A 15,415-nucleotide genomic window follows, 5' to 3' on the forward strand; every position below is an offset into this window, starting at 1 on the left:
AGCAGAGAAATTACTCGATTCTATCCCACAATGAAGACATACAACATCCTTAATCACAGTGAAAATCATATATTCAAACAAGGAAGTCATACACTCCATCTCAGAAGGTTTCTCAACTGAAGATTGACGAAATAAATCTAAAATGGTTGAAGAATCCACTTGTAGAGCACTATCTTGGCACGATGCTTTAAAATCAGAGTCATGGTTATAAAAGGCAATAGGCCAAAGCAGATACATACATCTGGATTTTTACAACTTTTCTCCCCTGATTTGAAAAAATGAAGATGTGTAAAATACTTAGAAGTGTTCACTTACCATGGATTTGGTGAAAGGTCGAGCCAAGGTATACAGCAGGGTATACACCCACCAGTTACGATGAATGGAGGAGTAAATCATATTTCCAGGATGGACTGAATTAGATGTCACCCCGTGGGGAGAAAGGCGTCGGTTCAGCTCATTGGAGAATAGTATATTGCAAAGCTTGGAGCGATTGTAGGCCAACATAGCCCAATACTCATTCTTAGATGGAGAAAGCAGGCTGAAATCAAGCTTTCCAGAGGAGTCTTTAATTTCTGTAAATCTAAAAAACAGTAAATATGCCTTAGACACCCCAGAGTTAATTTCACTCTCATTAAGAGCAGCATAAAATGTAGACAACAGAGTAGAACTTGGCCAGAACCAACATAAAACAACAGCTTATTTAGCAGTTGAAAGCGTCTACTGGAAATTGCCTGAGACCCAAGAAATCGTCCCACATAATATGGCAGCAAAATTACTGGATAATTAGAAAAAATAAGTGATAAATAAAAAGTCAAAAACTACTTAAATGATGTAAAGGCATTGCATGTAACTTACGAATCACTTTATTTTAAATCCAAAAAAAAGATTTTCCCACAGATGCATAAAAGCACAATCAACCTGGAGGAAATAATGTAGGATAAAATAACTCTGCATTAGAAGCAGAGAAACCCAGCATCCTTTCATTCCCCTTCTTCCCCTCCCTTGATCATCTCATCCAGTGCTCACATACAGCACACTTGCATTTAAGTGTTCAAGTAACTATGGATGAGTCTCACTGCCTCTTAGACTTTTTTTTAGATTAAAAATTGATGAATATAAAAGGGTTATAACCTTGGTAACTTGCCATCAATAGTCTTATATGTTTAAAAGATAAATGTAAACAAAGCCAAAATGAGTTCTGGCAGAGTATAATGTTTTTAAGTATACCCATGGCATGGCTGAACACAAATCAAAGTTACTAGTTGATGTTTTTTAATTGGGTCTGACAGAGTCATTAAACACCAGCTGTTTGTTTCTTTCCCTTTTTTTTTAATAACAAAGTAGTGAATGTTTTAAAGACTTTTTTATGAAGAAAATGAAGTTTCCATATAAGATTTTCCCTCCAGTTCTTACAATTTGATTTATCAATTTACTGGTATATCTTAATGTTAGAAAAATAATACCACATTTAGTTACAGATCTTTGTTTCATTCAGAAGAGCTACTAAAAATAAAAAGGATTTAGCAAGCTCTTTTTAATACCCAGAATTTCCAGAATCAGCTGGGGAGAACAGGGATAAACATAATTATAGTACACACTAGAAAAATGTTTTAAAATATCTTTACTAATTTTGCATCTCATGCCCAGAAATGAAGAGATCAGCTGGAATTTCTGTATTCATTCTGTGAGCAGAATTATAATATGCTCAGAGAAAAGCAATACAGTATTTGAACTCAAGAGGAATCCAGGATGTTCTGTGTCTTGCAGAATTAGCCTTTCAATTTCAACAAAAAAATTTCTCTTTCATAATTTCCAGTTAGATAAAATACATTTCTGAAATTAACAGGACTATTCTGGGAGGATTTTCCTATATTCATCCCTCAAGTAATCATCTGTGACACCAAAAACGATCTATAAATAAAACACTTTGTGTGTACTGTATAATGGAAACACAGTGGCATATTTTGAGTCCAGTCCTGCAAGTGTGCTTATGTGAGTCAATCTTACTTATGTCGGCAATCTCATTGAATTTGGGAGGATAAGGGCTGTACAACCAAATTAACAACACAGAAATAAAGACAGAAGGAAAGTCAACCTACTTATTATTCTGATTTTAATATGATGTGCTTAAAGTACCCAAAAGCTTAATTTAAACAGAATTCATTTGTGCTGAATCCAGGGAAGTAACTAGAAATGAACAAAGAACCAGAGAGGCAAATAAATATTTTGCCTTGGAGCAGTGTAGTATAGTATTTTCTGCAAACGTGGGGCTTTATTTTTCCCCTAACAGGGGGTCTTGACTCCAGCAAAAAGATCCAGTCAAGGTTTATGGAAGTAATTAGATACCAACACTTCTGTTTTACAACATAGTTTAAAGCTCAGAGTTCTCAAGTAGGTCAGAAAGTACGACTACCCAATAACACCTAACTCACTCCTTACATCAACTTCGTGCCATTAAACAGATTGGGGAGGGGGGAAAGCACAGCTATTTACAATGATCAGTTGAACTGATAAGATAGGCTGTAACATATTAATTGGATCCCTTAGAAAAAGGAAAGTTTACTAGTTGCATTTATTATTTTATTCAAACATAGACTGCTACTTATTTTTTGATGGGCTTCTATAATCCTTGGCTGATCTGACTGAGCTAGCAATGAGCATTTTCAAAATGTTTTCAAAAAACACAGACAAAGATGTCCAGAGATGGGAGTTACGTACAGCACTTAATACAGTGAAAAACAAAGATGTCACTTAAAATACTATAAGAGATACAAACTCACAAAAAGGAACAAGCAGCTGACAATTCAACATAATCTCACATTAAATAACAGCTCATTTAAACGTATCCCATTGTGCCCTCCACATCTGGCAAGTGATTGGAGTTGGCAGATTTATTTCTAGAGCTATCTTGCCTGCCCTCCGTAGCCTCCCTCACTCCTAACAGGACTCTGCTACTTGCTTTCGCAAACCTGGTGTGATTTGCAAAGATAAGGATGTCCTGATTTTGTTACCACCTAATTACTAGACATTTCATGTCTTTTAACACTGGGGAGGATTATTACTGGCATTTTCTATTGCTTCCTTTCATTTCAGCCATCATAAATTTAAAATGGTAAAAGTAAATCTATCTGCAGTGTGTCATTTATACCATAAGCCCCTGTGTTTGGAAGTGATAAAGGTTTCAGCCCGACCCTTGGCTGGTCTCTCTCTACCAGGTCCCTGGGGTTACATTTTATGGAAACATGATTAAAAAAATAAGCTTCATTCTGGGTCACTAAAACATTTCAGAAATACGAAGGCAGGAGGGAAAAAAAAAAAAAGCACTCACACATTCTTCCTTTTGGTTTGCTAGAGCTATTACACACGACCAAGTGAAATAGAAATCAACAGTAATGTTTAAAACTGGACATTGTAGGTCTAATCTTTGCAGTCCCTGAACGAAATGGGAAAGTAATAAGTGACTTGCACCCAGTAAAATTCAGAACTGGGGCATGCATTTTGCACAAGGAACTTTATTTAAATCAAATCCATCTTTTCAATTATTAACACAAACACCACAAGCACATTTGATATAAGGCAAACCTCATCAACATCTGTACTTCTCCTGGCAGTAGAAAAGATGAGCATCTAGCATTTTAATTAAAAAATTCACCAAAAGAGGCATGGCCAGATTTGTAATAAGTATTAACTACACTACTTCCCATTTTACAATTATACAGCTAATGTCTGCATTGAATTCCCTAATTTCTCATTATAAAACAACTGGATTTCATCTAGCAGTTTTTAATTGCATTGTTTCTCCTGCTAAAATAACGGCACGTTCTTCTTGCTAAGATGTTGAAGTTGTTGAATGACAAATCAATATAGGTCATGCCATTCAGATTTAATCAATTATTATTCCAGCTCCTCGCAAAATCAATGAGTGGTCTGAAATGCAGCGAAAATCTGCATTCACACAAAGAATGATCAAAAACATATCTACAGACCGTTATAAAACTAGAACATGCCTTATCCAGCAACAGAGCCAAAGCCAGAAACATTCACAGGCATTAGTAATGCTTCTGTTTTTGAAAAGGTTATTCAAAGGCAAATGCTGTAGAGCAAGGCCCTTTATTTTCAGAAACTTTTGTGGTTCTGCCATAACTGTTTCACGCTGTAAGGACTAAAGATTTCAGCGAAATCAAAGGTAATATTCACCAACCTGTGGGACTCAGAGGACACCACCACAACTCTAGCCGGAGATGATCGGCATAAAACATCTTCCAGAAGCTGGACAAGATAGAAATGTCCCAGATGGTTCACCTGGAAGGTGGTCTCCAGGCCATCCTCTGTCAAGGACCAGGGAGCACCAAACATGGCAGCATTGCAGATCAGCATGTGGAGACGCCTGAATAAACCAAAACAGGAAAAGGAAATCTCAGTGAAATACATACAATTACATCCTTGAGTGAACGAGGCTCAGGTGTGCCTTGGCTGCAGGTGTGAGGGCTTTGGCAGGCTGGTTTCTGTGGGCAGGAACTGCCCTGTGCTGGTCACAGCTGGTTCAGGCAGGTTCCAGTGGTCCCACTCATGGCCCACTGAATAAAAGACAAAATTCCACAGAGCACAATCACTGTTCTCCCAATTGCTAATTGGGAAACTGTCTCCTCTTAGAGCATTTAGAAAAGAAACTTCTCCTAGGGGAGGAGCAACTCCTATCACTTTCTTATATGGGGTACACATCTATTCGTGCCATCTGCACAGTCGGTAGGGGACAAGTGATTAAGAAATAAAGTTGCGATGCAACAAGACACATGTACACATTTTATACTTCTGCAGCTTGTGAAGTATGCTGTTAAAAATTGCAAGTTGATAAAGATTGAGTTGAAAAACAAAAACTTCCTCCAGAAACTGTAATCTTTGGTGGAAAATCTGCACACAATACATATGAGAACCTTGAGATAGAATCCTTCCTCATTGAACTCAGCTAACCCAGATTAAACAGAAATGCCACAATAAAGGAACTGGAAGTGAAAGCATAAGATGCTACCAAACTAAGCTAAAAAAAGAACTTAGGCTGTCACATACCTCTCATTCCAAAAAAACAGGTCCAGAAAACTTCAAATTCCTCAAGGTCTCCAGTGCAATGTCAGGATACTACACCTCTTGCAGCCTTCCCAACCTCCACAGCAAGATCAAGGACAAACGCCCTTTCTGTTCTTTCTTGTCTTTTTCCAAATCCTTATGAAACACAGCAAAGACTCTGGTTCTCAGACCTCAGATGGATCTGCATTTGCTAGACTGCATCATCTCTAAGGAAACCTTGGCACTGATAACGTGCACTTGTCCTTGAGTCAGAGCCTGACGCAGCAGACCTCAGCAAGCTCTACCTGAGCTGAGAACCTCAGGCTTGGGAGCCTGCATCTGGCATCCCTGGACCTGATTATACTGAATTAGGAAAAGTCACACAAAGTAATGACGGCCCAAGGAATGTCTTTCAGTCCTTCACTAATACTCATGATATCCTAACACCACAGTATTAAGATCTGTCACATTTATTTAGCCCATTCCAGCCTATTATGTCTCTACTGCAACTGCCCAAATCCCATGATACAAAATCAACACTCAACATAAACTCTAATTCTGAAGATAATAAATGAAGCACAATTAGTAAAAATAGCTGCTTGCCCTCTGTTCTTCTCAAGTGCTTCCTCAGAGCTCTACACACAAAAGATGACACGAGACAGAGTCAGACCATTTTCCCACATGACTGAAGGACACATATAAGTGCAACTCCGAGCATCTGCAGAAGGAGTTCTGGAAAAGATTGTGAAATATGAAGCTTCAGGTTATCAAACAAACCTAAACAATTAGCTTCCTTCAGGCACACTTGAAACCCCCAGATTCTGCTAGCCCAGTTTTCCAAAAAACATTTCTGGGGCAATCAAACACACCTTAGTTGAATACACAAAGTGATGCATAAGGATTGGCATAAACAGTAGGTTGTGTTTTCTTATTAAAATAAATTTCAACTTTCAGACCATCGGAAAGTTATCAGTGTATTCTGCTTTAATAAGAAGTTAACAACCTACTATCTGTTCCTGTGCCAGCTTGGAAAATTTTAACCAAAAGCATCAAAAGCAGTATAATACCTCTGTGCACTTTGGGAAGCTCAGTTTCTGAAGTGCTGGATTTCTGATTTGCCTTTTGGTCACTGACACTGATACACAATATCTTCACATACATATGACACCCACAAAAGAAACTGAAAATAAAGGTCCTTATAAAGGCCAGGTACTATCCTTCTGTTCAATCCAACTGGCAAAAAAAAAAGGCAGTTCTTTTTTTGATCTTTGCAGCCTCACTCAACACAGCACCACCAGGCTATTTACTGAGGTGTGCAGGATCATATTCTTTAAAAGGTAACTGACCTTTTGAGGCACATTTTATCGAAATGCTTTAAACACGAGTTCGTTTTGCCTTTTTGAGATGCATCTGCCAAGAGGAAAACAAAGCTGCATGAAGCTTGAGAGGGTATGGAACTTCAGATGATTCATCATCTCTTCTGAGAGTTTATGAAAAGCCCTAGGAAGAATTAATTTACAGATTTGTACATCTGCTGGGAAAAAGGAACAAGTTGCTTCAACATAGATGCAATTTTTGGTATAAAAGCCTCCTGTATTAGAACTGCAGCACTTGAGTGCAGCAGCAAGACAAAAAAACACCATTGCGACTCCTTCCAAAGCAAATATGGCACTTTTAAAAAGATCATCATTCTACTTGATAATTATCATATGCATTATGAAGTAACAGATCACAGTAAGACAGAAACAGTACAAATATGAACCAAAACTATATTCCACCTATTCAAATAGCAGCATCCTGCATTAATACTAATTACAAAATAACTACCAGAGGGAAAATACACACTCTATACCTAAATCTGTCAGCTCAATTAACTAAAAAGATGATTCTAGAATTATAAAACTGTAACATGGAGCCACTTTTTAATTGTTGGGGCAATTAATTGGATTTTACAAGAGAAATAAAATTATGCTTCAGTCCATTTTATGAGATCTGTATTTTTCAAACCACATTCCTCATTTTTTTAAAGTGAAAGTAATTAAAATTTAAGAGACTGTAAAGTTAACATTATTTACAATATACTATTAGGAAAATCTGCAAAGAAATATAAAAACAAATACAGAAATTTTTTAAACAATTATCAGACTGAAAAGGTAGTTTCAGATTCCCTTTTAGAATTATTTTTATTATTTTATCATTTATTTTTAATTAGCATGGGTGGGTTTAAATGTTAAACACAAAAAGTATTTCTCTAGAAAACACCACAGAAAATAGACCTAAAGGGCTGTATTCAGTTCAGAAAGAACCACCTCTTGGATTTGGATCCATGTCCATTAAGCAATCAGTGTCTCTCTGCAGACTGCTAACAAAGGTCCAATTACTGAAAATTGTCATTAAGTTTTTGTGACCTGGCCATTTGCACACCAGGAAATGAATGAGATTACCTGTGTAACAGCCACTGTGTAGTTATGAATTTCAGCCACAGATGACAGATTCTAATCTCAATGGTGCAGAGCTCTGTAGCACTGAACATATCATTATGCAGGGGCAAAATTTTTAAGATACATGACAATTCACACCACACATCTGGCACTACAGCTCTGCTTTATGACAGGAGTATTTTTAAGTGATAGCAGAACTATGACCTTGATTTCACAGGTTCATTAAAAACATTGCTGCAATCTACATTAGGCTTCCTCCCAAGCCCAAGGAAAAAATCCTCCCTTGGTTTAAGAGAGTTTGTAATTCTACATCAAAGGCACAGCTAAGGCCAACAAAAAAAATGTCAGTAACAAAGGAAACTTTCCATAATGTTTACTCCTGGTATCAACATTACCAAGTGGTCCCTCTAACCATGACACTTATTAGGTATTTCTGGAAACACCATATTTAAGAGCCTGAGGAGTGTTTTGAAAATTTGCCCCTATGTGTCCTTAAAATGCCTTCAGGCAGCAACTTACACCAAGTGAGTTAACATGGTCTACCATTACAATTTAAGTAGGCATTGGGACTTGAACATGATCTGCTTCATCATAGTGTACAGCCACCACTTCTTACCCTTCACAGCATGACTGAGACTTGGGAATACACTGCTCCCACTGCAAACTACACAGCAATTCTAGAAAACCCTCACCATGCTGGTAAGTGTCACTACAATTTAGTGATAGTTAAAAAGCATGTAGACTAAACTAGGACAATCTTAACTGTGAGTAACTCAACTGAAAAAATTAAAACTGTATCTCAGCTGAAAACCAGCTAATATCCTGTGCACTTCACAAGCCTGTAATACTTTACTAACCCCTGCACTGGAGAAGTCATTCAGATCTTACATGCTGTGCTCAATTCACCATTAGAAGCAACAAAGCAATCCAACTGCTCTGCTCTATTTGAAAATACAGTAAGTGAATACATTAGAGAGATACAGAAATTAAGTTGTTGCGATAAATCAGTTAGTTACGAAATTTAATAATCAATTTGTTAGCACCTGATGTAAAACTATGATCTGTCAGCAGCCTCCCAAGCTGGCTGTGTGCAGCAGTAGATATTTCCAAGGGAATTAATTACTGATGATTTGCAAAGGTAAGAATAATATTTTTCAACAAATGTAGCCTGTGCACTAGGAGGTTAAACAAACACGACCAAAATGTCAACAGAGTTCTTGGCTTTGGTGTTCTCCCATTTCAAACGTAATGAAATAGTTAACCAGAGATTATGCAAAGGGAATACTTTCAAATCTTCCCATGAAGCAGAATGTCACACCATCTGGGGCACTTCTCAAGCGATTTGAAAAGTTCACACTGTTTGGAATTACACAGAAATTCAACAGAAAAGGCCTCACCATATCCCCAAAGTCCCATAAGCAACTGTAGACCTATGTCACGGCCAGTAAAGAAGGCAGAGCTGTGACTTCTCCTCCACAAAGAAGCAAAGTCACAGCCCACCGAACTTTTCCACCCCATAACTCTGAACATCCATGTTGCTTTCTCGGAAAGTCAGAAAGTGGCACTTCTTTCTGTGAGGGAATGCACAAAGGGAATATCCAGCAGGCAAACTAAGCTTATGGCTCTCCAGAATATGGGTGAGATAAACAACCATCTCCAGAAATCCCTCTCAGTTTTACAAGCAGCACTGACAGGAAACCAAGCAACAAGAAAATCACTAAGTCAGGAGTCAGACAGCAGCAGGAAATCTCAGAACCATGTATAATCTAATGCCGGCACAAAAAATTCTAAATATTTACTTGTTCAATGTAAAAGAAAAAAGTTAAAAAGCACTGCTTAAGTCAATGAAATTTGGAAACGAATGCTTAATGCCTAAGTTCCCTTTTTCTAAAAATACTGGCTGAAAGATCAGCAAAAATACCCTCTATTGCCACCTGCCAGAATTGTGGATCCTTGTCAGACAGGCTTCTTTTAAGGCAAGCCACTAACACAGGACTTAGAGACCTGATGGATGACCTCCTGCTAGAAGCAAGGAAAATTCCCTGCAATTCATCCTACTGGATTTCTTTGCAGGATTTGACACTGTTGATCAGCAAATACTTCTGCCCCACTTCCAAGAGATTAATGGAAGTGGACTGAAACTGTTCTGATTCTTCCTTCATACCACACACATGTGAATTATTATGAGCAGCTGCTCCTATGTCTTCATAATAGATCATTTGCATACTGCCATATAGGTCAACCATCTCTCAATCATTATTCATTACCTCTACAAAATCTTCAGTGTACAATTTCATAAATGGAGAAGGAACAGAAGTCTCAACTGATTTAGATCTAAACAGAAAACAGCCATTAGTCATGGTTTTCCCTTTATTGTTTCTTCTTTCATATGGGGGAGCGGGAGAAAACAACTAAAATAACCCCACATCATTCTACACCTCCAGAAGTTAATAACTTATCTTTCATTAAAGAAAAATTCTGTCATTTTAGCTCTAAAGGCTCAGGGAAGTTTTAGAAACCTACTTTTCCTCTTAATGGGATACAGAAGCAATTTCAACTATTACAAAAACTATAAATTTCAGCTGAAATATTAAATAAAGAAACATTTAATGTTTTTAGACATTCAACACTAATGCTTGTAATGCTGACCCCAAACTGCCCTCAGTAAAACCTGCACTGCCCAAAGCACCTTCCCACAAAAATTATCCAAGTTGGATTGCTCCTTCCACTTGGTGTTTCACAAAGACTACAAACAAAGTAAGAAAAGCAGGGATGAGGTGTAATTTGTTGACATGATCACTCTCTCACAGTTGGCCAATTTATACACTGCAATTATGGTATATGATTCTAGAAATCTGAGAAATTAGGAACTTTTTAATCTACATTTTCTTGTTTGGTATCATTGCATCAGTAAATTACTGTCTTTTGCTAACAATTTATTACTTAAAAATGAAGGCCAAGATTAGTATTTTCACTTGCTTTTTAACTTGTAACTACACAGCAAGAGAAGGAAGAATTATGTTTCACAAATGTGTGGTGTGTTTCTTCCTTCCACTGAGTTCATACCAGGGACTCTCTCACCTTTTTAGGGCCCATTATCCACAGCTCTGAATTCCCTTTTGCATAGCTATAATCTCACCCTAAATCTCCTATGTCTGACAGTACACAGGATACTCAAGGCACTGATATTAACAACAGGTGTCAGTGCTGCTCTTCCCTCACCTCAGGGACTCAAGACCACATTTCAAACCAAAATCCATCCAAGAAACCACGTTTTCCTTTGCCAAAATGTTGCATCTTTCCTAGTTCTGTATCCCTGGGAATTCAAAGTACCTCCATACATATGGATTTTGAAAGTCCTGGGGCCAGGCTGGGGTAGAAGAGGGACAGGATAGGGCTCTGCAACTTAATTTCTATATCCTCTTCTTTTTCTCAAGCTCTGGCACAGTAAGAAGAGCACTTTGTTCCATTCCTTGCCATGCCTTGCAAGGACATTTTCTTTTGGTTAATTTCAAATCTCCCTGATGATTAGGAGATAGCAGCAAGGAAAATATCCAGAATCTAGTAATTTTCTTTCAGCAGCTCACCTAAGGATGTTTGCTACCTCAAAGTTCTACATCTTTTTCAAAACCCAACAGCAAGTCATTATTTACACATATACACATGCAGTCACAAATAAGCATAAGCCAGCTATAAAGGAACATTCATTTTTTAAATAACCACGGAATTATTTGTTGTTTCTGCACATACTTCTGAATATAAGAATTTCATTTGTACATAGTAAGTACTTGTTAGAAAAAAAAGAAAGCCACAACTCTCAAAAAAAAAAAAAAGAAAAGGTCAATTACTATTTTTATTACACATTTGTAGTATTTCCAATTGAAAACAGCTAAATCCTTGGAAAATGTTTTTGGGACCATGGTTGATCATTCAAACAGTAAAACACTTCATGGATTTTGAACATTTCACTTGCCAATGACAACTGCTTCCTCTGTTTTGCCTGGAGATTATAGAGCTGTAACCAAGTTCAGAAAGCTCCAAGCAGCTGTGCTCTGCCATTCAGACCTGAAAGATTCCATGCTGAGATAAAAATTAATGTACTTTGACATCCTCTGGGATTTTTGGTACCTTGGGAACCGCTAATAAAGAAATACAACCTTTTCAGTCTATTACACAAATTTTTGGATTCTAAGATTAAGACCCACATGGTACATGCATGGCCTGTCTCATGTCAGCAGCAACACTTCCCTACCCAAGTGCCAGAAGACTCTGCCTTCAAGTGTTTTAATTATCTCCTCTAAAATGCCTTTAACTAAATAGACTAAATACATTTTAATATATATGTAATTAAATAGTTACTCTAGCCTTATATTTCAGAATTCATCAATTAAACACACAGATCTTCTCAAAACCCATTAAGATATAATGCTCCAAAATCCTTATTTGTGACAGAATATATTTTAATCAGGCATGTTAATCATGCATATTTTACTTCCTTAGGTACTTAAAAGGGCCTTCACTGCTGGTGCATTTTATGGAATTTTTTTAGGAAGACAGGGCCCCAAGACTTTATGAGCCATCTTAGACTCAGCTTAGTTTTAGGAATAGGCATATCACTCAAAATGGGCACCAGAACAACCAGTGAGCTGAGCACAAAGCCCCTGGAGGACCACCAAGGTTTCCTCATTGGGGTACAGTGAAGACAGTGCAAAGTGTTCGAAGACAAGTGTCAGGTTGGGAAATTTTAGACAGCACAGTTATAGCCATAAAACTACATAACACCTAACAAAATCTTTCTGTTAGTAATATTTAAAAAACATTTAATATTTTTGTAGATGAAGCTATATCTACAGTTATGGTGAAGTGTCAGTCCTATATTTTAATATGGACTTTTACTTGAAAAACAAATGTTCTGAGGCAGGAGATATTTCCCTGATACAGCAGTCAAAATGAAAGGTGATCTGGTGAAAACGCCTTCAGTAAAAGGGGGAAGGGCTTAAGCTTGAAAGAATTTTAATTTATAAAATACAGAAAACAGTTTTTGGATCCACATGACTTGACACACGCTACCACAATGGGGTAATTGTGTACGAGAGCTTAAAAACAGAAGAAAGAAGAAAAACTATTTATGCAGAAAGCCAATCCCTAGGCTTTAATAAGGCACAGCATCACCACAAAGAGAAAATAAAAAAGTTTCACCCTAATATTATTATGTACGTTTCAAATGCAGTCAGGCTTTGATCTTATTTAAATTTAAGATATGTGCTGTCTGCAACAGTAACTTCTGAACTACGCATGTTTCACTACTTAATTCAATGTGGGTATTTTTTGATAGCTCAAAATGCACAATGTTGTCCAGAAGTTTGTGCCTCGGTAGCACTGTCAGGATTCCAACTGTACTCTCAGTTGAGAACACAAAATTTAATAGCTCAACTGTCACTAATTTTAATTCACAAAAAGTAACTCTATAAATGGCAAAGAGTTAACAGATTTGTACAATATTACAAAATATGTTGAAGTTTGGAAAGACAATAGCAGTGGCAATGATCATCTCTCTGACAGAGATACATCAACGACAGAACTATTAAGCATATTAGCATAATGGCATCACTGACAAGTCATCTAGATCATATATTCAATTTTCCTGGGTCTTTTAAGTTATGTACACAACATCTTGCTGAACAGATCCCATTTCTACATATGTATTCATAGGTATCCACAGAATTTATCATATAGTATCTATGATTTAATCATGGTTCAATTGGGATTAAAAATAATGCACCTGCAACATGTCAGTTATAACATATGAAAATGCAGAAAAATCATATTCGGGATTGAACTTTCAGCAGGGTCTGAAATCTTAATTGCACCTGCAAGGTTTCAGTGTGCTGCTGCTTGCAGCATGAAAAATGAATATACTGAGAGTTTGAGGCTCAGCTAAGGAGACCATTTTGGGTCTGGTTAGGGAAATGAGACTAAACTTCCAAATGGAGAATCATAATTCATAACTGCTGCATTTTCTGTATTTCTACACACAGCATAAGTGAATAAACTGTTAGCATATGCCAATCCTTACCACAAAAAAAAAATCCTGTTTTAAAGTATAGGAAAGTAACTGCAATGAAGATCTACATCTGAAAGTCCTGCATAACTGTGAATTGCTGCTATCAATTCAGAAAATTTTGAGTACTAGCTGTTGGCAAACATTGTTTCATATCTTTGAAGTAATTCAAGATTTTTTAGGCTAATTTCTGGGGTTTTTTTCCTTTAACATTGAGAACATTAAATTAATATCTTACTGTTTGGCATAAGATAACTTTAATTCAAACCAAGTGGCACTATGTACAACTGTAAAACTAAAGATGCACATAAAATTTCATCTGTAACTTTACTACTCACTTCTGCCTGCTAACTATTTTGATCGTGGCAGTGCTCTTATGATGAGGACCAGACAAATGTCATGATACCATGGCTGTAAACTTTGAAAACAGGCCACTATTTTGGAGGTTTTAGAACTGAAACATTAGTGCTGTCACCCACTGTAAAGTATGCAGGTTTCATTCAGATAAGTGATGATTAAACTGAGAAATAAATACCAATGTACCACATTCACAATTCCACACTCCTACACAAATACCAACCCTACAGACCCTGAACTATCCAACACTGACACTGACTAGATTTAAATGCTACGTTGCATACAATCACAGGAGGGCAGTCATTTTGTCTATAAAAGGGATTAATACCAACCATCATTCCTCACATTGTGCCCACTCAATGAAGAGAAGATTCAATTCAGTGTTTTTTAGATCCAAAAGCATAATATGAAAGATTGGTTGGTCTGACTCTTCCAGCTGCACAAAAATCAGCTAATGCCAAATCCATCTTAGCCCAGAACATTATTATAAACAGATCATTTATTTGATTTTCCATAACAGAGACATTCAAGGAACTGCCTGAGCCGGAAACTAGCAGAGAGAAAGGACTTGATACCTATAAAAGAAGTAACTTGAACAAATGTGGCCATTTAGGTGCACTGAGATTTCATTTCCTATTCCCATCCTAACCCTAGCACTGATTTAACAAGGAAGTAAGATGGAGATTCACTCCTGGTGGAAATATCCAGTAGTGAACGTATTTGCAGAAAACAAGCTAGAAATACTAAATACTAAAACATGGCTGGCTTCCCCAAAAAATTTTTATTGGGCACCCATTATACTGATGTTCAGGTTGTGCTACCATGAAGAGTTAGATCAAACATTAAACCGCAATATTGGTTTATTCTGTCTTCTCCCAAAGATGACTTTGATCTAACTAAAGTTACTGTGTTTAGCTTATTCTGCCCACAGAATCTATGAGAACAAGAAAAAATTAAAAGCATTGTCCTGCTCATAAGGAAAGTTTAAGTGCTGCAAACACAGAACTGCAGGATCTAAAATAATCTGCAAAACCCTTCTTCCCAAAGCTTTATTTGAAACTGCATGGATAAAAATGTCTAGGAAAGAGAAACAGCTGTGTCAACTCAGGAGTACAGATAGTCCAAACAAAAAAAATCTTTTTTTTTCCTGTGAGGATGAAGGATTTTCTAGAATACATTTATATGAATATGGCATAGTTTACCAGTGTTTATATACCCTGAGCTCAAATTTTATCTGTGGACAAGGCTGCAACACCTAACAAATCCAAATAGGAATAAAAGATTCCTATCAAATCTCAGCAGCATGATAACTTGCAGATGAATCATCCGAGTTTTACTTTCAAACAAGGAAGGCTTCTTAACTCTAAAGTACTACTCCAATTCATATTAAATATTTCTTTTCAGAGTAACTCTTTCCTCCCATTTATTATTTATGTTATTCTCAAGGTTTCCTCTGCTGCATCATTTGTTTTCTGTATACAACCAGACCCGT

General features: G+C 36.9%; 1 protein-coding gene across 1 annotated transcript in view; it reads right to left on the bottom strand.

The window, feature by feature from the left end:
* Positions 1 to 315: 315 nt before the first annotated feature.
* LOC103803904 (WW domain-containing oxidoreductase-like) overlaps positions 316 to 15,415 on the bottom strand; it is a gene marked incomplete at its 3' end in the record, with an annotated part of 105,022 nt that continues 89,922 nt past the window's right edge. Inside the window, exons 4-5 of the mRNA XM_009076484.1 lie at positions 4,202 to 4,387; positions 316 to 580 (exon numbers count right to left, since the gene is read on the bottom strand). Coding sequence (XP_009074732.1) covers positions 316 to 580; positions 4,202 to 4,387 — 451 coding nt within the window. The remainder of the gene's footprint in view (positions 581 to 4,201; positions 4,388 to 15,415) is intronic.

Source organism: Acanthisitta chloris, unplaced genomic scaffold (assembly GCF_000695815.1).
Source record: "Acanthisitta chloris isolate BGI_N310 unplaced genomic scaffold, ASM69581v1 scaffold13016, whole genome shotgun sequence".
In the NCBI taxonomy this organism is placed as follows: Eukaryota; Metazoa; Chordata; class Aves; order Passeriformes; family Acanthisittidae; genus Acanthisitta; species Acanthisitta chloris.